The sequence below is a fragment of the Trematomus bernacchii genome, unplaced genomic scaffold (assembly GCF_902827165.1).
Source record: "Trematomus bernacchii unplaced genomic scaffold, fTreBer1.1, whole genome shotgun sequence".
Classification (NCBI taxonomy): domain Eukaryota; kingdom Metazoa; phylum Chordata; class Actinopteri; order Perciformes; family Nototheniidae; genus Trematomus; species Trematomus bernacchii.
This window is the reverse complement of record NW_022987723.1, coordinates 1,700,348-1,727,055: the sequence shown is the minus strand read 5'-3', so window position 1 is coordinate 1,727,055 and position 26,708 is coordinate 1,700,348. Positions and strand designations below refer to the sequence as shown.

Here is a 26,708-nt window from a genome sequence, read left to right as displayed (position 1 = left end):
ATGGCCATGACATGGGACCTTTAAAGGTTCAGATAAATAAATACTCTGAGATATAATTCTTTAGTTTTAACTGCCTCAATGTAAAACAATGTTGGGTTGTTAGATTATTACTAAGAGTCTGAAGCAGATATAAAGAACCACTGTCTTTGAAATGATGCCAGCTTCAGCACTTTAGAAAATGGAAAGAGTTTTCGAACACTGACAGCCAACTCTGACTCATGTTGCTGCAGCGACTGATGGACACATTAAATGTTAATGTAGTCCAACAAGTAATAAGGGGGGGGGGGGGGGGGGGTCATCTGTGTTTCCACCTAAAATAAACCCAAAAAAGGGCCGAGTTTCACATTAAAGTGGTACTGCAGGGATTTGGTATTCCACCTTCATAGAGTTCGGGGAGTCATAAATGTCCTGACATTTAGTCTGTAGTAAACACTGATCTCTAAATGTTCAAATAGCATCCCCTTGTTAGGAAACCCACCTTAACTTACGCCTTTTTATATCAAGTGTTTAGAAAGTTTAATTCTGCAATCAGGGGTTTGGGAGCCACAGAACAAATGATAGTACTGTTTTCACAGGCTGCCCATAACGACACAAGGTAACAACATCGACCACACCATTTAACTGACATTGCACCTTGATTTAGTTAATGCAGCAGCCATGAAATGGGTTTGAGGTATGTATTTAAGTCTAAATGGCACAAATCCATTTCACTACAGACAGTATAACAAACAGGTTTTCCTTTAATGTGCATTTTCCTACCTTGGTATTCTCTTTATGAAAGACCATCAAATCACAGGGGAAAATTACCATCTCAAAGCCTCTCTTCCAAAAGCAAAAAACCTTTTTAGTTTTTACACATTTTACGAGAGTGGGTTTTAGCTATAAAAATATCTTGTCTTGTAGTGTCTTGTAGTGTTGATGGCGGGACAATACTCACAAGGTATCAAGAAGGATTTGTTTACGTCATGGGGTATTTAGGTACAACACTTCGGGGCTGTACCACTCTTTCTTCACAGTTTTATCCCTTTATTATTCACATTTACTGGGAAATTATTACTTGAATGACTTTAAATACATACATTTTTTGCATGTATATCTCCTGCTATTAGCCCTCTGTAAAAACGGATGTTAAATGCGCTTTTTCAAATTGTTTTGTTTGCTGTTTTTTTCACATAATTTAGATTATTCTTGTGCTTAGGCCTCTTTAGCCAGGACAATGGATCATATTTGTAATTAAGTTCTGGTTTCCAGATAACAGTGATTAATGGTTTCAACCGGTCTCCACAAGCACACTTTAGCATTGTTAGATTACCCATACAGTCATGGTTTACCTTTAAATACACTGATATTGTCCCGTATTTATATTGGCTTTCATTCAACAAGATTGCATTGCCTTTTTATGATTTCATGGACAATGTAGACATTTGAAAAGCAATTGCAGTTATAGAGTTGTTTAGTTGTAATTATAAGCGAGTGTGAAAATATTAGGGTTGCAGTAAGTAATGGTGAGTCAACATATACTGTAATTTTTTAGCAAGCATCCCGTAAACTTAACCCATTCCAACAAAAGCCATCTTCCCACGGCTATGCAAATACCAGCTGCACGACTCCCTTTGAAATCCTACACACCAGCAGCATCAGAAAGACGATCAAGTCCCACTGCTCACACCTGATTGGTTGGCTTTTGTCCTCTCCAAAGCGTTCAGAGTGCGTGATAGGTTCACCATCTGTCTGTCCAGGCTAGAAGTGTTCCGTGATTGGACAGTAATGTTTACAGCACCTGGTTGGTTGACTCTACTCCGCTCCAAACTGGTGGAAGTGCGCGAATGGACAGTCCTTTCTCCGGTCAAAGTATTAACAGTGCGTATCTGGTTGGCTCTCCCTCTGTCCAAACTGTTCACTGTGTTTAATTGGCTGCTTGGCTGAGTCCCAGGAGCGCCTGATTGGTTAGCCCTCCCTGTCAGTTGATTATTGAGGGTTTGCAGTTGGCTGGTCCTGTCTCTCTCTGGGAGTTTGGGCTGAGTGGAGCTACTTCTGTCTGTGTTTATAGTCTGTATCCTCTGCCTCTCCCTCTCCAGGCTGGTATCCCTGCGTACGAGTCCGCTCCTCTCTCTCTCCAGGCTGCTCTGGATCTCTGCCCTCCTGGCCAGGGCGTCTCTCAGCTGGGTGCGAAACGTCTCGATCTTCCCTTGCAGGTCCTGGAGCTCCCCCTCCCACAGGCTCGTCTGAGCGGCCCTGTTCCCCAGAGGAGAGAGCACCAAGCCCGTGGAAGCCAGGGAGGAGACAGGGCCTCCGTTGGCTTGGAGGCTAATCTGCGGAGGGGTGGTAAAACCCCCCATCCCCCACCCTCCTAAACCGAGTCCAGGACGGCCCACCATCCCGGGCCGGCCGCGCACTGAGGCGGTGTGTGTGTGCAGGCGGTAGCTGTGCAGGGTTTCCAGGTCAAAGTGCACGCGTTTCTCCTTGGGCTCATGGGATGGAGAGGAGTTGCAGGTGTCTCCAGCTGTAGTGGAAGCAGGGAGGGATGTGGGAGGAGATGGGGGAGAAGGCTGATGGTGTTTCCTGTGGAGGGTGCAGTTCTCTGAGATACAAGAGGAGGGGCTAGTGAAAGAGAGGAAGATCACAGCAAAGGGCATATATCCAGTGAGATATACTGTACAGCAGTAAACATTTTCCTATAACTGAATGCAAACACACAATATATACTGTTTTATAACATGCACATTAAGCAGGGCTATCCGACTCATACCTATTAATATCACTTGTTTTAGATTAGAATTGCTCTGGGTTAAATATAAACAAATAAGTCATGTTTTATATCTAACATGAGGCTGTCAGTGCAAGATATCCTAATTTTAACAAATTATTTTGTCTGTTATTAAGTTAAAAAAGCGAAGAAATCATACAAATGGACTTGTTTTAAATAAACAGTTTGACATTTAACAAATATGCTTATCCGCTTTCTTGCAGAGCGTTTGATAAGAAGATTGATAACAGTCTGTCCGGTAAATATTAAGCTGTCAGCAGCTTAGAACAAAAACAAGATATAACGTGTTAAGTAGAGAGGTGCTGGTATGCAGATTGTATCTCTGACGGAGCCAGGCTAGCTGTTTTCCAGTATTTTTGCTTAGCTAGACAGTTGCTGGCTGTAGCTTCATATTTCCTGCACAGACATGAAAGTTATTTATCATCTTACTATCAGGAAAAAAGCAGAAAGTGTGTTTCTCAAAATGTCAAAATAGGACTTTTTCTTGAAAGAAGCTATTTCTCGCTAGACATGAATCGTGTATCTTGTTTAAATATAATATCTCTGCATGCATCTGAACTGGCTTATTCTAGCAGTTTCAAATGAACGGTGACAATGAAGTGAGTAGAGGCAGATGACGTCATTTACTTTTGGTCAAGGTCCGTCAGCTCCTTCCCAACATCCTCATACGTGGTGTGGAGGGCTCTGTGAATTTTCTGGAAGTAAAGAAGAAAAGAGAACCAGCGATTATAATGTGAATCACTTCATCAGCTGTGAAGTAGAGCAGGAAAGATGATTACTTAGAGCTGCTAACATCCATTAGTCTAATAAGTACAAAACATCAGTGACAGCTATTATTTAAAGAGGACATATTATGTTCATTTTTAGGTTTGTATTTTGTGCCTCCACTGTGACATTAACATGCTTTAATGTTCAAAAAGGTCTTTATTTTTCTCAGACTTCCTAAGTGTGTGTAAGAGAAACTCCCTCTAACAGCCCGTCCACACGGCGGCGTGCGTTGAAGCTTCAACGCTTCTGCCCATTCACTTTGAATGGGGTGACGTCAAGCTTTGCCGAACTGCATTGTGGGAGTGTCGCTTCGCTTTGCTCGCGTTGCTCGCTTCAAAAGTTGAGCAATGTTCAACTTTTGAAGCTTCGACGGAAGCGTCAGCCAATCAAATCATATGCCAGTACAAGCTCTAGCCAATCAAACCGCGTGCTTGTGTGTCCGGGGCGGGAGATTCATGCGATTGGTTGTTGGTCGAGTTTCAGACACGCCCGCCGGCAAGCTTCAACGCACGCTGCCGTGTGGACGCTGCGTAAAGGGAACGCAGACCATTTACATGCACACAAACCTATACAACTACAGGAAAGGGAAAAGCCCAAAAAGCACAATAGGGCCTACAAATCATGCTGTGGTGTTCCTCTGAATGATTTAACTAAACTATTGTATATTCAGAGAGACAGTATTTTATTAGATTAAAGGTGGGGTAGGTAATTTTGGAGAAACCAGCTCGAGATCGCTAGAATTTGAAAATACACAGCCGGAAAAAATCTGCCACTTCCTTACAGAGCCCCTCCTCCAACACACACGAACGCGCACATGACCAATGAGGGCACGAGATAAGTTTGTGCACAGATGGAAGGCTGACAGGCAGGTAGGCCATCCAGTTATTTTAGCCGGCTAAAATGATTGGTCGTGCTTTTTACAGCGCTACGGCTTCCACAGATGAATTGTTTTTATGGATTTTTTGTCAAAGCACTTAAGATATTCATTGCTATCGGGATGTTAAGAGCATTCCATGGAATATAACTAAAAGTGTATCTCGAGCCGGTTTCTCAAACTTACCTACCTCACCTTTAATGTGTCAGTTGCTAAAGCCCATTTTGGTTCCAAAGTGCTTTGGTTAGACTGAAACAAATCACTCCAAAGCCATTTTAAGCTAAGCCACATGAGTTGAAGTCTTTCTGATATACCTCTGGAGATATCTGAGGGAAAGGGAGACTCTCACTCTAGGTAGGGATTATCTTGAGGGACTAACTCAGACGTCCTCCTCTCAGATAACGGAGCTTGGTGATGAATGCTAACGGCTGCCTGGGAGTGGTTGCCCTTTCAGAAGGATGAAGTCAACAAATGGGAGCCGTGTTGACATCCATTGCTCCCTCAAATATATTGCTACAGGCACCTCATTTGGGAAATGGCTAGACTTTCTTAAACAACTCAATATGACCTTTAAATCCCCAATTTCTGGTTCCTGTGATGTACGTCGTATAATATGACGACTCGTATTAGAGACACCAGTTCTCTAGAGGCCCTAATGCAAAAATAAATCTTCCAAGTATGTCTTTTATTATCTTCATTTTCTTTAAATCCTCTATTATGATATTTAAATCCATTTTAAATAACCATATTTCCAAAGAGTAAAAAGTGATAATAGATGAGCATTGGAATGAAAACGTACATTAAATGATCCGTGTAAGATGTTTATAAAAGATTCGCCTTAGAATAGAATAAAAAAAGAATACAGCACTGCCAGTGAGAACAGTTTAATAACTTTTTACTTAATTAACATATTAATTCAAGAATTGTCCAAGTAACTTTATGCAGCACAATTAAAAAACAAATTAGCTAATTAACAAAGTATACAATGAGAAATACATTTAGCTTCAAGTTATTAATATTTATGAGAAATCATCGTTACATTGTCGTTTAAAACATGATTGCATTCAGTTTTAAATAAAATAATAGTCCTGTTCTTGTTCCTGTTATGAGTTTTAAACAGTAGAGGGCGTAGGTTACCTGTTAAATAAGCCTTAACTAGGGGACAGCTGTATATTGGTGTGTGTGCGTGTGCGTGTGCGTGTGCGTGTGCGTGTGCGTGTGCGTGTGCGTGTGTGTGTGCGTGTGCGTGTGTGTGTATGTTTGTGCATGAGAGACCATGTGAGTGTGTGTGCATGTGTCCAAACATGATGTCTGTACTCACCTGGCTGGTGTGCAGCCAGTACTGCAGAGTGTGTGTGCGTCGGAGGTGAGGGATGACCAGGTGATAGAAGGTGTGTTCACCTGCCAAGGTCAGCAGGGCTCCGACCACCCCCATACACAGCAGCACGAACAGACCGGAAAAATGCTGGATCCCCATCTGTAGAGTCTGAGGGCGGGGAGAGGGAGGGAGGTTTGGAGAGTAACGCAGATTAGTAAAGACTTAAGCCGACGCAGAGGAAAATACAGAGATTGATGATTTGTATTTACATAATTACCATTGAGGCCACTTTTTGTGAATATGCAATTGATATTCTGCTGTTGTGCATCTAGTTTGTCTGTGTACGCCCATAAGAACTAACACAAAGTGGAGAGGGCAGCAGCGTAAAAGACATGTTTGGAAAGAAATGGACGTGGAGAACAGAAAAGCATATCGAGCTGAGGGGGAAGCAAAACTGAGGGTAATAGAAAGGAACAGCAGTAAAGAGGGAGACGGTAAAAAGAGATGATGGTTCATTCACGAGAAGTTTGTTCCCATTTGGGTCGCCCACATTCCCCTTGACATTGTGTCTATCTCTCAAGAGGATTTATATGTGCCTGGAGGAAGTGGAAGAGACAATGGTGAGCTTTTCCAATACTCTCTAATAATGTTCCCTTCACCCGACTCATTTCTGCATTGCCTCCGATGGCAATTAGCCCTTTGCTGACTCGACAAATTCATCAGCGACAATACTGACCTCCTTTTGCTCCCAATCCAGAGGGCAAGATCGCACTAATGCCTACATTGTTCGAGAGCAGTTCACTCCCTGGGCTTCAAATGGGATGAAAAGTAATAGGTTCCTGATGCAGGGTGAAGTTAAGGTTTTCATTTCACCGGAGAAACCTATGACTGTGTAACTGCGTTTGTTGCGATGATATGACTCAACTTTGAAGTGGGATTTAAAAGACATGGCCAGAGGGAGTTGAATAGCTTATTCATTTACAAACAAGAGATAAAGATAGTAGGCTCTTTTTACAGATCCCCAGTTCTTTAAAAAGGGAGGGCAAGAACGACGAGTTCCCTGTCGCAGCACTCAAATGGGTATCGACACTCCGACAGCAGGTGACTGTAACTCAGGTTAAGGTCAGTAAATAGGCCTGGGTTTATGTGATACATATTTGTCCGTGTGTGTATGTGAACAGGTCTCAGTGTATATGTGCTTAGCTGGCAGGCAATCCAGTCTGTGTCCCAAAGGGAAACTCATTTATAGGAGTACAGCAGCACAAGGCTTTGCTTTACACACCACACACGTACACATGAGCACACTCTCCCACCAATGACTTACCTCAGTGACGGCAAAGACTCGCTTCCCGCAGGGGACCACCTTATACCATTTGTCATGTAGCATGTCCATGAAGCCGTCAGACTTGTAGCGACTCACAAACTCTGACACATTACGGGTTAGAGGAGAGCCCTGCGGCAGGCCGATACCGTAACCTAAAATAGGAGACACACACACACAGGTGTAAATACATACAGTATGCTAGATATAACAGAATCTGAAGAACATGCCTGAGGAAGAGACACGAAAAAACTGTCTAACGTGCATAACTAACCACAGCCAGGTGAGGTTAGCCAAAGGGCTGATGCCCTCTGGAAAAGGGAAATGTATAGGGCTCAGGCTTCAGAGGGAATCAAGATCAACTGTTTTTCTCCCGGTCCATATGCAGTGCAACTACATTGCCCCGGGCTTTTCCCTGGTTTAGTGTTTGTGTGGTGAAACAAAGCACAAACCCACTGATCGTCGGAGGTGTCCCCTGCGTAGAGGACAAATATCAGCCTGCTGTCTTTTATGAGACAAGACTTGCTAAGTTGATGCCCGATTGGTATCACGCCAATATTGTCCTTACTAAGTGGATCGGATAATGGCCAGATGTGACCCGTCCATATTAATACAGTTTCTTTGTCAGTGTCATTATAAAAAATTCAGTGTTTCCGCTATCAGTTACATTTAATCACAGCAGGCTGTCACATCAGTTTTCAGTGCCAAAGCCATCCCTGGCCTCATGTAACCTCACATAAAGAAATGGTGCAAAGAGTTTCAAGCAGTGAGGTTTACAAATCTTTAAAGCTGTTAAAAAGAGAGCACTAGTATCTTATCGGTACCTTGAGTTGGGGTATTGGAATTGGTATCACGATGGAAAAAGATGGATTAGTGCATGCCTAGGCTAGCGATAGACTTCTGGGATCAATGTGGACATCTGAGTATCACGGAGCATGCTGTACACGATGTCAAACGACACGCTTTTCGACTGGAGCCTTGTGAAGCATCCTACACCCAGACTGGAGTTGTCCTACATTATGGAAACACTTCACAAGATAAAAATGACAAATTGTCATGCCCGATACTCTTTTCCATTTCCGACACTTCACACCCGTCAGATTGTTGGGCTGACATGGAGTAGTCTCTGAGGTTGTAGTGGGATCAAGTTCCACTCAACCCTTTCTCTCTTCAGTGGATCAGACACAGATACGCTCACACCCTACCTGTCTGTGCTCCTTACAGGCTGTTCCCTTTGGATATGCACTCCCATGGCTGTGGTCACCTTGTGGTGATTTATTAGTGTAATATAAATTACTTCTGTGAAAATGAAAACACTATGTGGGAGGAGTTGGTCCTGCACCATCATGTGTTATAAGACTCAAGATTTAGGAAGAAATATCATTAATGTCAATTTAAGTGAAATGTGTTCGATTGCCTTAAATTACTCTTTACTCACCTGTACACAATCCCCCATTGCTTTGTCATCTTCAAAATTAATTTTTTTTATTTCCTGCGTGCATGGTTATTTTTTAATTTGTTACATGGTTGAATTTCCATTTGAGTTTTCAGCCAGTGTTCCCTGAAGCATCCCTGGAAAGTATTAAGAGGAATATGATACTCTATGCAGCCATCAGCGTATAATAGACATTTCATTAATTAATTTTACTGGCAGTATTATGACATACTTAAAAATCTGAACGTGTAAAGAGGGAATACCACCCTTCTCCAGTTAAAAAGGTTGTTTTGTAAAAAAAACACATCAAATAATAATAAAATAGCATCAGTCGCTAATCGTAGTGCGTGACTCATAGCATTCACTCCACGCTCACTACACACACATCGCCTGCAGTTACAGAAACAAGACTCAGTTTTGTACAAAGGCCAAACAAAGATTAGTTTCACTCCATTTGCAGGGAAACCTTTTAAAATGAAAGATTTTTGGACTTTATTCTTGTTCCTCTGTCGATGGTGTTCCTTTGAAAATACTGTTAATGTGTTGTTGTTGAATTTCACTGGTGATTTCAGGCAGGTTGTGTTACCTTAATTTAAAAACACCTTTTTAAGTAGTGAAATTCATGTTTATTAATAGGAAGCATGGTTCACATCTACAAATGTGTTGAGGCTTTCTGTTATCCAATATCTGAGGAAAATATTTTACCATTGCTTAAGGGTGGGTGGAGAAAAATAAATGCACGTGAGAATCGAGTTTCTTATCTTCAAAGACTGTGAATCGATTCCAAAATCCATTCGTATAAAAGGCTTTTTCTACAAAAGCACCTAGATTCTGCTAGTGATGGACAGTAATCCTACACTGAGTCAACGTTGTGTAAAGCATAATAGTGGCATACAGTGTTATTATTTTCTGCACATTGGAAATTGGTAAGTTTCTGAGATATAAAAAGGAAGCGAGCCTCTCATTGTATTATTGCAACAGTTAGCTTTGAATTGTTATGCCCATTTTCAGGTTCATATCAGTATGTAGTGTCTCTACTGGGACATGTCTCCATGCTTTAATGTTCAAAAAGCTCTTTATTTTGCAGCAGCTCTTTTCACCCTCTGTCTGAAACCAGAGCCCAGTCTGCTCTGATTGGTTAGCTGGCCGGCTCTGTTGTGATTGGTCAACCGCTTAGAGATGTCCCGCCCCTTTGTCTATCACGTACAATTTGTTGGAGTACTAGCCAATAGAAGGGTGAGTGTTATATAGTAATGCCACTATGTTATAAAAGTAAGTCCAGAGGAGGGGTTTCTGGCAGGGAGGGAGAGTGTGTGGAGGAGAAACTCCCTCTGTAAGGAGCTTTGGGATTTTAGCCTTTGCAGACCATTTACATGCACACAAACCTATATAACAAACTTCAGGCAAAGGAAAACTCCAAAAAGCATAATATGGCCTCTTCCACTGAACCTTGAGATAATTCAAACGTCTACCATTTGAAAAATGGACAGCTGCTGTTATTGATAACTCTGCATGCTGATGTTTACACGCAATTAAATATGATGTGCAATTAGAGTTTAAAACTGCCGCTGTCACTGACATGGATATAATAGCTTCAAAGATATTTTAATTGCGCAATCAGTAATGCAAATCATTATTATAGAACATTAAGTATTAATCGTGCTTGATTTGTAGAAATAGTTTCACCCAACATTTGATTGCTACTGCGTTAAACTTCCTTATTTCCCTTTTGTTAAAAGTAAACACTGCTAGTAGGAGAACTAATGACACCAGACAAAGCAATAAAACATAGAGCAATAACATTATATAACTACAATATTTTTAATTAAGCTGCAGATTTAAGTATACTTTTCCCACTGGTATTCATTGCTTTCATTTTCAATAGTGGCACCCTCATGTGTCATTGCAACTTGAAACCTCGATGTTGTCTTCCCCTCCCAGATTAAACTGCATGTGTTTTGCATTACATCCCACGTAGCTACAGGTACAAAACCAGAGAAATATGTCCCTTAGCTGAAAATCAAAGAACCCTCTCAGAGATGTATTGCTATACAAGACCTCCTGGGGTTGTTTTTTCTCATTTCATCTGTGCTGCAGTGAAAGACAGTGTCATGCCAACAGCGCTTTGATGTGTGTGTATGATTGTCACGTTCTTGGCAGCTGTTTGTGAGTGAGTTTATGTGTGTGTTGGCTCTCAAGGTGTGTGACCTGATGGGGGTTGCGGACCAAAACAGAGAATAGCAAAGGTTCACGTAACTGTCACACTCTGCTTCCTACATGACAAAGAGCGTCTAAGCCTCCCTCCCTCTGCTCTCACCCTCCTTTGACTACCCTTTTCTACTCATTATTCTTCCTCTCTTCCTTCTCCTCTCCCTGTCCGAGGTCATTTCTCTCCCACCGTTGCCGCTAGTCTCTTCTCCTGCTAGTCCTCCCCCCTATCTCTGTCATCCCTTCAATTTCGTTCAATTTCTGCCACACTCCATTCTTCTCTTTATCTCCTGAGTCCATTGCTTTGTCTCAGTACGTCTCGCAGACAGACAGCACTTTTCTGTCATCAGCCTATCTCTGTCCGCATTTCTTTAGAGCACTCAGTCAAATAGTGAACTTGAAGTGGGCAGCTACTTGTCATTTGTTTTTGATTCTTTCCCCCAGGCATACACATTTTCCATCACAAGTCCCACAGCTGTCACTACAACCCCCCCACACACCAACTCCCTCGCTCACAGCCACACATCTGTGCAAGTTTAATTCAAAAACACTTTACAAAGACTTGTAACAAATGCACTGCTTCATTTTGAAACACACATCACAGGTGGTTTCTGAGCAAATAACTTATTATCTGAGCTTAAACTATTATGTTATAATGTAATATGTTATAAGTTGTAATACTGCTATTGCTTTCTTCAATGTTTTGGGACGTAATTCTAAAAGGTTATTTCATAATTACCCACTTATTAAAAGTCAAATGTTGGAGAGGACATATTAAACTCATCAATCGAGTGTGTGGGAGAGAAACTGGCGTGAACTTTGGGATTTTAGACTCTGCGGACCATTTCAATTCACAAAACCTATAACACACTACAAAAAGCAAAAAAGGGCCCCTTTAAAGCTGTGATGAATATATGAGTTATAGAGCAGTGTTATATATCAGGGGCAAGGATATACTGTAGTCAAACAACAGCTAGATGTCAGTTTAAACCAAAGATATTGATTGAGAATTAAAATGAGTAAATGTTGTTTGGTAAGAGATCATTAGAAAAATTGCTCTAATGAGCAATTGCTTATTAAAGTCACACACACACACCCAGCCACCCACCCACCCCCACCCCCCCCCCCCACACACACACACACACAGGGCGTCCTGATGTCACTCCTGCCAGACGTGAGCTGCCTGACCAACAACGGCCTCTCCCCCACAACAAACTCTTCTGCCAGCTTCGTTTTGATCTTCAGACGCGCTCTGTCCTGCTTCACTGAGCTTGTGTGTAGAACACTTATGCCCACAGGAACACACACACACACACACACACACACACACACACACACACACACACACACACACACACACACACACACACACACACACACACACACACACACACACACACACACACACACACACACACACACACACACACACACACACACACACACACACACACACACACACACACACACACACACACACACAAACAGCGAGTGGCTGCATGTTCGATGGCAATATTATTAATGGGGTGTGTCTCGGCTGTCGTAAACATCTCCCAACAGCACTCAGTGAAAACAGACGCACAGCCACGGCGCCCCGCATCTCTCCCCCCTTAAGTAGCCCGAAGATTTCGGCGGCAGCCCCTCGCCTGCAGCGTGTCCACAGTCCCAATTCCTCCGGCTCCTTGTATCTCGCCACCACAAACCACTCTATAAATCCTGCCCCGCATCCTCACATGGAGCAAATAACACTCTTTTTCCTCCTCCATCCTTTCTCTCGCTCTCTCTGTCCTCTCCTCCCCCCTCCCTCACTCCATCTGCTTGGGGTGAAGGTTTGTCTTGATTAGGAGACTCTGTTGGCTGCCTCTTTTATCACTCGCTGTGCAGAAAGGCGCAAACTGGCAGTGGGCAAATGAAAGCCCTCTATCTCCTTCTTGTGCTCAACTCCCACCTCGCTCACACCCCCTTACCTTTGTTGTTCTTCCTCTTACTTTTCCCATCTCGTGTTCTGTCTTCCCCTATATCCTCTCCTCCTCCTTCTGTATATTTCCTCTCTCACATTTCCTGTCTGGCTCATTTCCTGCTCTTTCTTCCTCAACCGTTCAGACTTATTGAGTTATTCATTCCCATCTCATTCTTCCTCACGCGTGCTGTGGGGTTGAATAGCTACCCGAGGCAGCTTGGAGTTTTCGACTGCCTCTTCTTGTGGACACTGAATCCAGTATTCAACAAACTGACCCTGTGTACATACCAATGAGACCTGTTTTCTCAGCTGAAAAATCACGAGTAACGCTACAGTACGATGATGTCTCTTTGCTCATTTTCTCGTATGCAGTGAAGAAAGTAGTAGACAATCTCCAGTGAACAAGAGTAGTATAGTGAGCAGGGAACGAGGGAGTGGGGTCTTTCGGAGGCTATGCTTTGATTGACAGAGAAATGGTATCAAAGTAAGTGTTCGGTCCTATGTGGCACTCTTACAAGTATATGTTTACTGTCTCTCTGTTTGTCTCAGAGGATGAAAGGGAAAGGCTGAACCGAAACAAATATACATACACACACATGCATCAGCGCCAGGCACAGACTAATTCTATACCTGAAGAAACATTGAAGTGACTAGTCTGAGTTTGGGTTAGAGGTTAAACGCTTGGTACATGCAATAAATGTGTTCTGCCAGCGGAAACCTTTCACCAAGGTCACCTTCAGAATGTGTGTATGTGCATATGACATGTAATAATATATACAATAAAAGTCACTGTAATGGCTGGAGCCTTTATTTACCTCAATGAAAGGGAGCACCGGACTTTTATTGGGGCTAAGACATAATTTCATTTGACAGGTAGTCAGCAGCCTTTATTTAAAAAAATGATCCAATTTGCTCTTGTTCTGAAAAATAAATGCTCATATGCAGCATATAGCACACACATATCCACGAGGGAAACTGCTCTTCTACAACCGTCATTACTGCAGCTATAGTCATTATAATGTTCATACAACTATTGTGGTTCTGCCAAGCAATTAATTAGTTTGAAAAAAAAACATGATTTATTACTCGTTATTTGTCATTAGCTATTGAGCACAATTGCAATTAGTCTTGTAAACACAATATCCCATCTCAAAACAGAATGAAATAAGACGTTATTGAGTTACAGGCGTATTGACCAACAAAGCAATGCTGCAGCGATGCAAGATGCAGTTATGTTTTCCCATTAGGTTTTATAGGATTTCATGTCACTGCTTGCAAGATATTGTAACTGAAGTCAAAACATTTAGGTCAGCATGTTCCACTACATGCTGCATATATATTATGGTAATATTAAAAACATTCTTCAACAGGGTAGGCTATTATTAATGTATGAATATAAACTTGTTTTCAAATAGGCGTGTGGCGCAGTGGGTTGTGCGTTGGTGTTCGGATCAGGGGAGCACAGGTTCAAACCTCACTGCAGCCAGCATGTTGTTGTGTCCCTGGGCAAGACACTTCACCCCAAATTGCTCCTGTGGTGATTGTCCACAGTAAGTCGCTTTGGATAAAAGCATCTAACAAACATGTAAAAAGTAGTGTGGGTAGTAAACATCTAAAAGTTATACTGTAGGTGTAGAAAAAAAGATTATGTGCAGAAGGAAGGATATCTTTGTTAAACATGAAAACATGTAACCGCAGTGTAAAAAGTTTTTCTGCAAGCTTCTGGACTTCAATTGATGGCTTTCATTTTGTCCCTGCCTGCCATGGCTCATATTTTTCTGATGGAAGAATGAGCAATGACTTTGCCCTCCCACTGAAAACTATTTTCTTTTACAATAGTACCAGCACACACACAGAATACAACCTGCCGTTCTCTTACACACATAAGCTCACTCCTTTGTTAAGCAATGTAGATCTCATATTTCATTATTCTAACTCCCTTTGTGGATCATTAGATGACTTTTGCCTGGCAGTGGATCCATCTTTACACTTCATGATTCTGCTGCAGTTAATTTGACCTGTATGGGTTGAGTCCAAAGTCTTCTGACTGGACGCTGTTGTTAATAATAGATGGTTGAATACTTTAACCCTGCAGCGTTAAAAGTTCATACAGTGAATCACTGTGTTATTCTGTCAGTCAGGTAGCCAACAACAGTATTTGATCTCCTTACTGAATGTGTGTGTGAGTATGTGCATACTATATATTTCTTTATAGTGTATGTGTGTGTAGATGTGCATGCTTTGAGGTGAATATCGAATATACTTGAGCATGTTTCTGTGTTGCATGAACAAGAGCGCAGGTTGCCATACAGGTACAGCATTGACGCTGTAAGTGTGTACGCAGATGTGTGTGAATCACTTTTGGTTTGTGTGTATTTCTGTGTGAGTCACATTGTGGGGACTCACTTGCCAACTCGAGACAAAAAGTAGGTCCCCACAAGGTCAATTTATTTTAGGATTTTAAGACTAGATTTGAGGGTGAAGAATTCAACTTTTATTAGGTTAAGCTTCTTGTTTGGGGTCAGACATTTAGTGGTTTTGGTAAGTGTAACTTGATTTGTATGGCATGTGTTACAAAGTGCTTCACAAATAGGAAGAGAATAACTGTTAATAAAAACACAGACATGAAAAAAGACTTAGTAAGATTTAGTTACTATTTTAATGTTACTAGGTAATGCCTTCAAGTCAATGCAATGTCCTCGCAAGAAATACAAACAAGTATTCATGCTTACCTTCAATGGCGAAAGGCTTCCCCACTGTTAGTAGTTTGCACTCAGCGTCGATAGAGACCTCAAAATCCAAAAGGGCTTTGTCCATGATGAAGGCATCCAGGGCAGGAGGATCTGTCCTTCACCACAAACACACACACAGATTTAAGAGAAAAGCATTAATTGAAGACAACTCAACTAAAACCTTTAGGGACCTTTGAATCAGATCCCAAACTTTCTCACACACCCTAAAGCCATGAAGGATTCTTGTTTTCGTTCCTGTCATCCCTTTTTTGTCATTTAAACACAGGATGAGATTAACTGCATTCTAAAACACTGAGTAAACACATACATCATTCCCTAAACCAACAGGCTCTGCTGCGGACTGATAAGCATTATACACACTGCTGAAGACTTTCCTACTCCGCTATATCGATCCAATTGACCCTAATTGACTCTTAATTCTAGACCGTTCCTCTGTGTGCAGCCTCTGCCGCTGACGGGAGATAAGTTTCAGGCTATGGAGCACAACACGCTGGATTTTAATGATATACCTACACCCAAACGAATTGTTATAATAGAAAAAGATACACATTTCCTGACACACACTCCCCAGACAGCCCAATATGTACAAATTACATGAAGATATTTGAGCACACCCATACACCAAATTCAACCGGCAGACGGATAAACAGGCGTTAATGCATGAATTGGGAAAATAATGCACAACCGCACATAGACAGCTTAATGGAGAAAATAGAGAAGGCTGATCAAATTACCCGAGACTCGTTGTTATTCAGGACGTTTACTGCTAAACAAAAAGGTTGACTTTTACAAAGTCTGTGCTGGCAAAGCAGAAACGTCTGTTTTTCTCTGTCTAGGCCTGTCAAATCCGAGGTTGAAGGAAAAGAGAGGAAATACTTCATCTGGGATAAAAGAGGGTGGGAAGGCCTAGGGATAAAAGTGGTATGTCTGTGTGTGTGTGTGTGTGTGTGTGTGTGTGTGTGTGAGCATGAACAGGTAGAATACAGGCATGAAAGTGTGCAGGTTAGACTGTAGGTCTAGGCAGTGTGTAGGTATATTATTCAGTGCTGGAAGAAGAACTCAGATACAAGTGAAAGTCCTGCAATTAAAATACAAAAGTATAACCATCAAAATATACTTTAATTAACAAAAGTAAAAGTGCTCATTCTGCAGATTGGTCAATTTCAGGATAATATATATGATATGTTTTATAATTATCATCAAAGTGTTATCAAAGCTGGTAAAGGGGCAGCTAGTTTTAATGACTTTGTATACTGCAGGGTAGCTTGTGGATTTACTTCAGGTGGAACTAAAGTCCTATTTCATATCATTAATCCAAAGTAACTAAAGGCATTCAATAAATGAAGTGGAGTAAAAGGACACTATTTACCTCTGAATTGCAGTGGGGTAGAAGTACAAAGTACTGTAGCAAAACATTGAAATACTCAAGCAAAGAACAATTCCATCAAACTGTTATTAAATACAGTACTTGAGTAAATGTTCTTAGTTACTTTTCACCGCTGATATTATTGCATTTCTTCCTCTGAGACTATACATGTGTGTGTAGCTGTATGTGTGGCATTTTGTCTCTCCAGGCTTTTGAGATATTTCTCCTCTAAGGCTTGAGCTCGGTATTGGGGTCGGTAGTTCTGCCAACACAGTATTTCATTCTCTCACTCGGGCCCTCTGCACTGCTGTGACTTTTCTCCACTCCTGCTTTGCCTCGCACGCAAACAAACGCCGCCTTCATCTTCCCTGTACTCATCCTCTTTCTCTGAACAAGCGCTTTTATATCTTCCTACTTGTATCACATAGTCAGCACATGCAGTATCTCAGCATCTCTGCGGGTGCTCTGTGGCGCTGCATTGTGTCTGAGAGGCGAATGTGGTTATAGCTGTGAGTGTGTGTTTCTGTGTGTGGTACAGAATATCTGTGTGTGTCGGAACAAAGGCTAAACCAGGATAATACACATTTCTGTTAGCATGTCTGAATTACAGTGGTAACATGTTATTTATTATTACATTTAAAATGTTCCTTACACAAATACATAATTAAAAGTAAGTTAAAGGGGACCTATCATGCAAAATGCACTTTTGTACGTCTTTTATACATGAATATGTGTCCCCGGTGTTCCAGGGAACTCACCAAGTGTCAGAAAACACAACCCTCTCTATTTTCCTCCATACCCAAATCTCTAAAAAAGGGGCTGCAACGGATCTGATAAAAACTGATCCAGATTTGAACACTGTCCTGACGTCAGGACGGTGGCGCTACGGCTATTGGGCCAACTCCACCAATCAGGAGGAGACAGGCACGGCCATTGCCGTTCGAAAGCGCTGGAGACGATGTAGTACATATGCCAGGCCAGTAGATGGTGCTGTTCTCACAGAATCAGCCCTTGCTAAAACAGAGCTAAAAAAATTCAAATTGAGCAAAATGAGGCATGGCTAAAATGCATGATCTGTTAAAAGTATAAATATGCCTTATATAGGTATGGTCCTACACTATATTATTCAAATATAGCATGATAGGTCCACTTTAATAATATAACATATGCAAGCACTGAAGTTTTTTTAGTTTTGATGTTGCAGTAAGTAGTTAAGAATTCAAATACTCCTCCATTGTTAGTTACTTTTCTATATACCAGTTCATATGACCCATGTGTGTGTAATTGAAGTTATTAAAGCTAGTTATTAAAGTTATCTAAAAAGAGCGTATAAAAACATGATCTTTTAATTTCAGTTTAATGAAAAAGACAGAAAAGTTCTAAAAAAATATTGCATTTCTTTAACTATCAGGTTCTATATGTGCTGCTCATCCCTCTCTGCAAAAACCACTGGAGTATAGATGAATCCATGAGATGCTGCATCAATAACATGAACACGAGTACCATATAATTGAGCTTTTGGAGTAGCCTGAATATGTGCAAGAGACATTTTGTTGCCGCTCTTTTCTTCCATTACTGGTGATCACATGAAGAGAAAAGCATTAGAGGCATTAGAGTTCAGGCAGCCAGACATCAAAGTGGGTTAGTCATCAGATCCTGAGGTTACTCATACACATGTCTTCCATTACAATCAGAAACATGAATGATATAAGTTTTGAGTATACAGGGAGCTGAAATATTAGGTTGCATGTTCAAAGTTCTGACAAGCAGCAGCGCACACAGCTCCAATTCCTAAATATATGGCGAACAGTAGTGACAAGGATACAAAAAACTGCAAACACAGATACAAATCTTCTAATTTATGGTGGGCAACAAAAAACACGTCTCAGCTAGAGGCCATCTTCAGCGATGATAGACCTGCAGAACAGCAAGTTATATACAGAGGTTAGGTTCAGACAACCATCAGGAGAGAAATATAATTGCAGAAAAGGACCCATCCGTGAATGAACCGCCCAGACACAGCCTCTCCTAATGAAGGAGGTGTGACTGCGTTAGTCTGAAACAACAGTCTAATGTCACAGGCTGAGGAGTAATATATACAACTGAATGCACAACACTGGACCCACATGGCAAGAGCTTTACCTAACAGATATATAAATTATATTATGTAATACCGAAAATAAAACTTTATTACATATGACCTTGAGGGGCAAAAAGTAATACAATTAGTTAAAGCTTGAAACTTTTCAAAATGCACTAATAATAATAATAGAGGGCTCAAAGTAAATAGATTAATCTTTGAAACTGAATATTTTTTCCCCAGGTACATGCTATTAGTCCCCATTATTACATCCTTTTTCAGAGATGTATGCATTAACTGGAAACCTTGAGCACTTCCTAGACACAGAGCACTCATTAGTCCATTTCAGACAGTTTTAAGCATGGAATAATTGCATTACTGTTATTCCTCAATAAATGTCAGACTTAAAGGTAGGGTAGGTAAGTTTGAGAATCCGGCTCGAGATCGCTAGAATTTGAAAATACACAACCGGAGAAAATGTGCCACTTCCTTACAGAGCCCCTCCTCCAACACACACGAACGCGCACATGACCAATGAGGGCACGAGATAAGTTTGTGCACAGATGGAAGGCTGACAGGCAGGTAGGCCATCCAGTTACTTTAGCCGGGCCGGCTAAAATGATTGGTCGTGCTTTTTACAGTACTACGGCTTCCACAGATGACATTTTTTTATGGATTTTTTGTCAAAGCACTTAAGATATTCATTGCTATCGGGATGTTAAGAGCATTCCATGGAATATAACAAAAAGTGTATCTCGAGCCGGTTTCTCAAACTTACCTACCCTACCTTTAATATCAATGTATTTAGATCATTTTCTGTATTATGTACAAGGTTGATTCAATTAATCCGTATTTTTAATCATTTATCTGCATCGTCTGTCTCTTGTAATATTGTTCCCGTCTGGGACATTCAGTTTTTATTAAGGACACTTCCAGGTTGAAACATGATTTTTATGCCCACAATAAATAAGAAGACTTTATCTGTGAGCGCGGTTGTCTTGTAATAAATTCCAAGTACTGTAAACATCATTTGCGAAAAAATAATCAGAACCAAGATAAGACTTTCATTAAACCCACAACAGGAATACTGTGCATGTGACCTAACTCAAATGAAGTGGTTAGAAAGGACAGAGTGCTCATTTTCAGGTCCATATTTGTATTTTGTATTCTGTGACATGTCTCCATGCTTTAATGTTCAAAAAGCTCTTTATTTTTCTCATACTGCCTGTGCTGCAGCACCTCTTTTCACCCTCTGTCTGAAACCAGAGCCCAGTCTGCTCTGATTAGTTAGCTGGCCGGCTCTGTTGTGATTGGGCAACCGCTTAGAGATGTCCCGCCCCTAAGCCTATCACGTACAATGTGTTGGAGCACTAGGGAGGGAACTTTGGGATTTTAGCCTTTGCCGCATTTACATGCACAAAAACCTATATAACAAACTACAGTTAAACTTAAAGGGGACCTATCATGCAAAATGCACTTTTGTACGTCTTTTATACATGAATATGTGTCCCCGGTGTTCCAGGGAACTCACCAAGTGTCAGAAAACACAACCCTCTCTATTTTCCTCCATACCCAAATCTCTAAAAAAGGGGCTGCAACGGATCTGATAAAAACTGATCCAGATTTGAACACTGTCCTGACGTCAGGACGGTGGCGCTACGGCTATTGGGCCAACTCCACCAATCAGGAGGAGACAGTCACGGCCATTGCCGTTCGAAAGCGCTGGAGACGCGGTAGTACATATGCCAGGCCTGTAGGTGGTGCTGTTCTCACTGAATCTGCCCAGAGCTAACATTTTTCAAATTGAGCAAAATGAGGCATGGCTAAAATGCATGATCTGTTTGGTATTTTGAAAAAAAAAAAGTATAAATATGCCTTATATAGGTATGGTCCTACACTATATTATTCAAATATAGCATGATAGGTCCACTTTAAGTATTGACCCAACTTGAATTACCTTTGAAACATGCAGGGTTAATACTTTTTATTTTCTCCACTGCTTTTGATAAACCCTAACTAGAAATACTGAACAACCTTCTATTTATTTGTCTGTTTTTATCTTTTGAAATGTTTCCAATCCCTTAAATGTGTGTTTAGTTTGGAATTCAATGTTTAATGCATTTTGTTAAAACACTTTACTGCTTTTGTGAATAATTGTGTTATATAATTAAACTTGCCTCGTCTAATACTTTCATCTTCTCACAATCCCCATTCGACACGCGTTCCATCCATTCATTTTGTCCCTGGCCCTCATCTCTACATTCAACACTTTGAATAAACAAAAATGTTTACCCTTCAATTGGGAGGACATTTTAAAATGTAATTTATTTTATTCATTGGCTTTCATCTCACTGAAAACATTGGGTAGTGTCTATGGATGAGAAAAAGCTCTTACTAATGCAGGGTGTTAACACATGCAGCTCACAAAGTGATGACTTGTGATGCTATCTCAGTCAGATGCAAAAGCAAACAGCGTGTTCTCTATAATAAGAAATCATCAACCGATGGGTTTGACACAACATCACTGCAGGTGGAAAAATATCAAAGGGGAAAAACAACTCTGCAACACAAATTACACTGAGCTGTTGAGAGACATTGCATTGATGTTAGATAGAAATGTCAGTATGTCCATATAGACAGGCTTCCTGACCTGGAAATAAGAGCACCCAGAAATTTGAACTGATGATGTTGTCGGGTATCATTTTTGATTTAGTACACTCACATTTGATCAGCATGTGCTTGTAGAAGTTTTGATTGAAATATCCGATCAAAATCTGATTGAAGGATGTAAAAATATTGATGCAGATCACATGCACGAATCCAAGGTGTTCCTTATTCACTGTCTATGGATGACCTCCAGTTGACATCATGTTAGCATTGTATTCACTAGGATAATAAAGGAAAAGACTATGTCCTTTTTAATATAATGGAGGATTTTCTGTTCCGTATTTAAATGGAGTCTTGTCTGTAAATCTGCCCTGTTTGTTCTTGTTGTCAGGAACACAATTGTTATGCAGGGTGCGCCTGAAAGTAAGTGCAGAGACAACCACAGAAAACAGATGTAATCGTGACTGGATTTGTTTTGGGATTACATTTTATTTATTTTTCAGAGTTCATGTATACGTTTGTGTCTTACTTCAGCATGTGTACTCCTTCGGGGGTGGTGGGCTGGTTGAAGCGTCTCATGTAGTCGTGCATCTCCGGAAAGCTCTTCTTCATGTAATCCTCAGCGCTGCTCTCCCTCACCGTCCCAAAACGGAAGCCCATGGACGGATGGTGCAGCTGAGGAAATGAAACAGGAAGACATGGACGGACAAAAGGTGAAGATTGTGATAAAAACAGAAAAGGGGAAAGGATATGGAGCTCATATAACAACCCTGAACTCCCTACAGGGTTTAGGGATACGGAAAGTGATAATCCTCCACAAATAATTCCACTCATACTCATTAGACCGTCCTTGTGTGAGATTAGCTTGTGTGTTGTTCGTGTAGCTGGGGGTCTGTGTGTGTGTGTGTGTGTGTGTGGGGGGTGCTGACATGCATGCAGTTGCAAGTTTTGCGTCCTTGTTTGCAGTCTGACCTTGTCGTCATGAATTCCTGACACCTGCTCGAAGGTCTTCTCCCCGACCATGACCGCGGCTAGGTTAGCGGTGTAGCTGGACAGCACCAGCAAACAGAAGATGGCCCAAAGGTTCATCAGGAAGCGCCCCGTCCAGCATTTAGGAGTCTGCAGAGTGGAGAAGCATGCCAAGAGACAATCTAATGTTTGTGTTCAAATCAAAATCAAATCAAAATGTATTATAACCCAAAATCACAAGGAATGCCTCAAAGGGCTGTACAAAGCAAACAAAAGCAAAATACAAACCTCAGAGCATAACAATTATAAAAACATTATACAACATTTTACCTCATCATCAGTATTGCCATGGGATAAAAGCATGGGACTGAAGTGATGGTAATGATGAGCCGAAACTAGGTGATTTGGTTTTTAACAAATTATTATAATCATTTCACAGATCAGAGAAGAGAAAAATTAGCAGATCTTGATGACAAATTCATCTAAAAATACCAAGGTGTAACACAGAACATGTCAAAATGCCAAGACAGAAATGAAACAGACTGACAGGAAACAACATGTAGAAAACTGAGATAAGAGAGGTTCAATTGATTACAAATACAACTGTGTGGGAAAAGATGCCTTTATAAATGGAGAACCCCCCGAGGCTCTAAACCCCCCCCCCCCCCCCCCCCCTCTCATTCTCGTTCCCCTCCAAATTGAACCCAAATAAGAGTTATCAAGTTAATCAAAACAGGATCTAATGCAAGTGTGACTGTTTTTGAGGCACATCAGAAATATCTTTCCATGAAATTGCCTGCCTGGGGGAAAGGATCTACCTGAACAGTGTGATCATTTATTTATTCCACCAATTAAAATCCACTTAACTGAGGAAAAGAGATGAATTTCTAGTGTTTCAAAGGTACGGAATTAATGAGACATTAATTATACAAACAAGGTTGTAACCCATTATGACGAGGGTGTTGGGTATGTTTTCAACTTTCTGTATAATTAGTCGGTGATTTGAAAGGCGAGAAAGGGAGGATGGCATTCACGATATGCTAAACGTCTTCAGTGACATTGTTGTACCACATTATTGTGTACCAAGGGAAATTGAAGATTCCTTTTTTTCCCCCCCGCTACAGTACTTGATCAGGCTAGACAAAAACAGGCTTCTAATTTAGGGCTTGTAATTTGTAATTATGCATGCTGAATCAACAACCCCAGATGAGTTTGAAAGGGGTCTTACTTGCTGACTATATTCTGTACATGATATCATCCTTAAAGGACCAGTATGTAGGGTTATTGGGGGGCTTCATTGGAAAATGTGAATGTAACATTCATAACTGTGTGTTCACGTGTGTATTATTACTTGAAAATAATAGTCATTGTGTTCTTTTAGCATAGAATTCGCCTTTCATATCTACATAGGCAGCAGGTTTTCACAGAGCTATGCTGCAGAGCAGTGTAGCCCAGAATGGACACACCAAACATTGGCTCTAAAAAAGGCTTTTATGTTACCCAAATGCCAACATGTTTTTCTGACAAGCTTGGAAAGGGACGGGTGAGGCAAGGTCACTAAATCCTACACACTGCTCCTTCAAATATTGAGACTAAAGCTGTTTAAAAAAGAAAAAGAAAAAGCTAAGATCAGACTGTTAATCCATTCTTGCAAAATCAGGGTTTGCAGCTTAGCTTACATATGTATTAATATTTCCACACAGTTTAAGTGTTTTATCTTAACGTTTAAAGAAACCAAATTTCAAGGACCAACACTACCTCAAGTGTTTGGCAAATAGAACAATGTCTGCTAACACAGTTCAAGGTTTCTGTAATGTTTAACAAGACGAAGCTGCTTCATCCGCCTAGTATCCAGGACCAGCTTCCAAACAATGAGCAAACACTGTGAGTCTTAAACCGTTCAAATAAATCAATTATAAATAATGATATGCTCCATGGCCTTGTGTCACGACCTCAATTTCTACCTCTATTTCCACCTAGCCAACAGCCCCTCCCCCTCCCTCTTATGTGTCTGTGTGTCTAATTGTAGGAGTGTAGACAGGTGTGTGAGAGTTGGGCAACCTGATGCCACTCATCATGATTAGCCCTGCCATAAACACCCAGTTAATACTCTGTGCATGCAGTCAGTCACGCTCCAGACTTTTTTGTTTCTCGCTACTGTTCTGTCAAAATTTGCATATATTTAATATCTGTCTTCCCTTTGTCTGTGACGGTACAATAGGAAGTAAGCTAGTGGTTGGACAACATGCGTACGACTGCTACATTTTAAGAGAAGCACTCCATTCATCGCTGTTGATTGTGTGCCTTTTGTTAGACCAAAATAGTTTTCCATTTGATTTGTTTGCTTTGACTTTGAACACTACAGGTGTCTCCTGGGAAATACGTTATTGTGAGCAGTCTAGCAAATGATTTACTTGCCCTCCCCTCTTAAATAAACATGACTCTTTGGCTGTGTCCCAGGTTCAGAGTGCTGCTCAAGGGCATTCAAACAGGTCACACTCCTACTAATAGGCATAACCTGTTAATTGACACATTGCCAGTTTGCCAGGATCAAACCTGTGACCTTTCAATTACGGGAAGGTCTCCCTAATAACTTGGCTTCTGTTTCAAGTCATATGCACTGCGTCTTTAGGGACAACGTGTGATGAAATACATTTTTATAATGGTGTGCATCCTTACTTAGTGGAGCCGGGACAGACGGGAATAATTTAAGCAAATGATGTTTGAGATATTTATCAGAATGCACTGCATGAACATTTAGACAGCAAGTATAAGTTATCATAATGGTGGATATTTTGGCACTGTATATGGCTGTTTATAAAACAAAGAATGCAGAGGACAGTTTTGGTGGTCGGCTGTGTGCGGCGGTGCGACACCATCAGTCAAACATGACAGGTTTCTGAAGATTGCTGTTACCGCAAGGGTACATTTAATCTCCTTACGTATTCATGCTAAACAAATGGCAAGAAAGTACAGTTTTTTTTTAATCTTTAAAAGGCAATACATCGTTTTTCATCTTGCTACATTTTTTAAATTGACAGATTTGCCTAACTCGAGTTCCATTTGTCTTCGTCGATCACTTTTTCTCTCACATTTCTCTCGAATTCAGCCTGGCTCTCTATCATGCCAACCCAATGCCCTCTCCCTTACAGTACATCATCCTCTGTCCGCCCACCTCCATGTCACCCTCATTCTGAAGCTTCTCCCTGCGTGCCCACTTACCCTTTCAACCCTGTCTTACAATTCTCTGTCCACATCCTTAATGTTTTCTTTTTGAAGCCCATTTCCCAATTTGCACTCTCACCTTTCCTCTTCTCGTTGGCCCTCTTCCCCCTGCCTTCTTATTTTCAACTTTCTGTCTGACTACTTTGGGGAGTTAACCTCTACTCGCTCACGCATTTCTCACCTTCATCCATCCCCATCATCCCTGCCATAACTCCTTCAATCTTTGTCGGCCCACTTACCCTTTCCCCTCTGCCTCTCTGTATGTGCATTATCCTCCCTGCACCTCTCCACTTCATCACTGCCTACCTTCTTAACCCCTCCCCTATCAATCTTTTCCCCTCCCTGGCCATTTCTATCGTCTTCCCCTATCACTTCCTCTTTCCACTCACTGTTTGTGTCCACTCCTTTCCCTGCAGTTTCTATTCCCATAATGCCTATTTATCAGACAAAGGAAAGCTACTGTACCTTGGTGGCGACGGTACGTCCGAACAGAATGGCGTAGCAGAGATTGAGGGCTGAGGAGTAGGAGAAGACTCGCAGCCTGTTCCTGCCATGTGGCGTCATGCCGAAGGGGCTGTTCCACTCGTACAAGGTGAGGAAGAGCGCGGTGAGGTGCAGCGTGACAAAAATACCCACCCACATGGACCAGTGGAGGGGCCACATGAAGGCTCCGATGGGGGCTGCAGAGTCCCGGCTGCGAACCTGGAGGGTCAAAAAGAAAAAAGAACCGGCTTTTTAACTTCAAAAGTGACATGGATTGTATTTTGTGCTAAATTTCGATTATAATTCAACCTTCAATTTGCAGTATCTTGTCAGTAAACTCTTCTTAAACACTCGTAGGCATACTTAAGTTTGAAAAACAAGTGCATACATTGTTTTAACTTTGGGCTATTCATCATTTCGTATTCTCAGATCATATTATGCATTGCAGTTTGTCAGCCACAGAGGGAGATGTTAACAAATCAAAGAATAACTGCAGCATGTTGGAGGATTCTGCCAAGACGGCTTCTCAAAATCCCTCTCAGACTCATTAGACACTCTTAAAAGTGCCTTTCAT

The 26,708-nt window shown here is 41.3% G+C and overlaps 1 protein-coding gene across 2 annotated transcripts in view; it reads right to left on the bottom strand.

Moving 5' to 3' along the window:
- Nucleotides 1–313: 313 nt before the first annotated feature.
- Nucleotides 314–26,708, bottom strand: part of grin3ba (glutamate receptor, ionotropic, N-methyl-D-aspartate 3Ba) — a 78,355-nt gene continuing 51,960 nt past the window's right edge. The window contains exons 5-12 of one of the 2 annotated variants that reach the window (XM_034144365.1): nt 26,117–26,353; nt 22,430–22,576; nt 21,987–22,132; nt 15,384–15,499; nt 7,052–7,203; nt 5,731–5,895; nt 3,395–3,462; nt 314–2,601 (exon numbers count right to left, since the gene is read on the bottom strand). In XM_034144365.1, coding sequence (XP_034000256.1) covers nt 1,650–2,601; nt 3,395–3,462; nt 5,731–5,895; nt 7,052–7,203; nt 15,384–15,499; nt 21,987–22,132; nt 22,430–22,576; nt 26,117–26,353 — 1,983 coding nt within the window. In that variant the 3' untranslated portion in view covers nt 314–1,649. The remainder of the gene's footprint in view (nt 2,602–3,394; nt 3,463–5,730; nt 5,896–7,051; nt 7,204–15,383; nt 15,500–21,986; nt 22,133–22,429; nt 22,577–26,116; nt 26,354–26,708) is intronic. The other variant, XM_034144368.1, reaches the window with a different exon arrangement.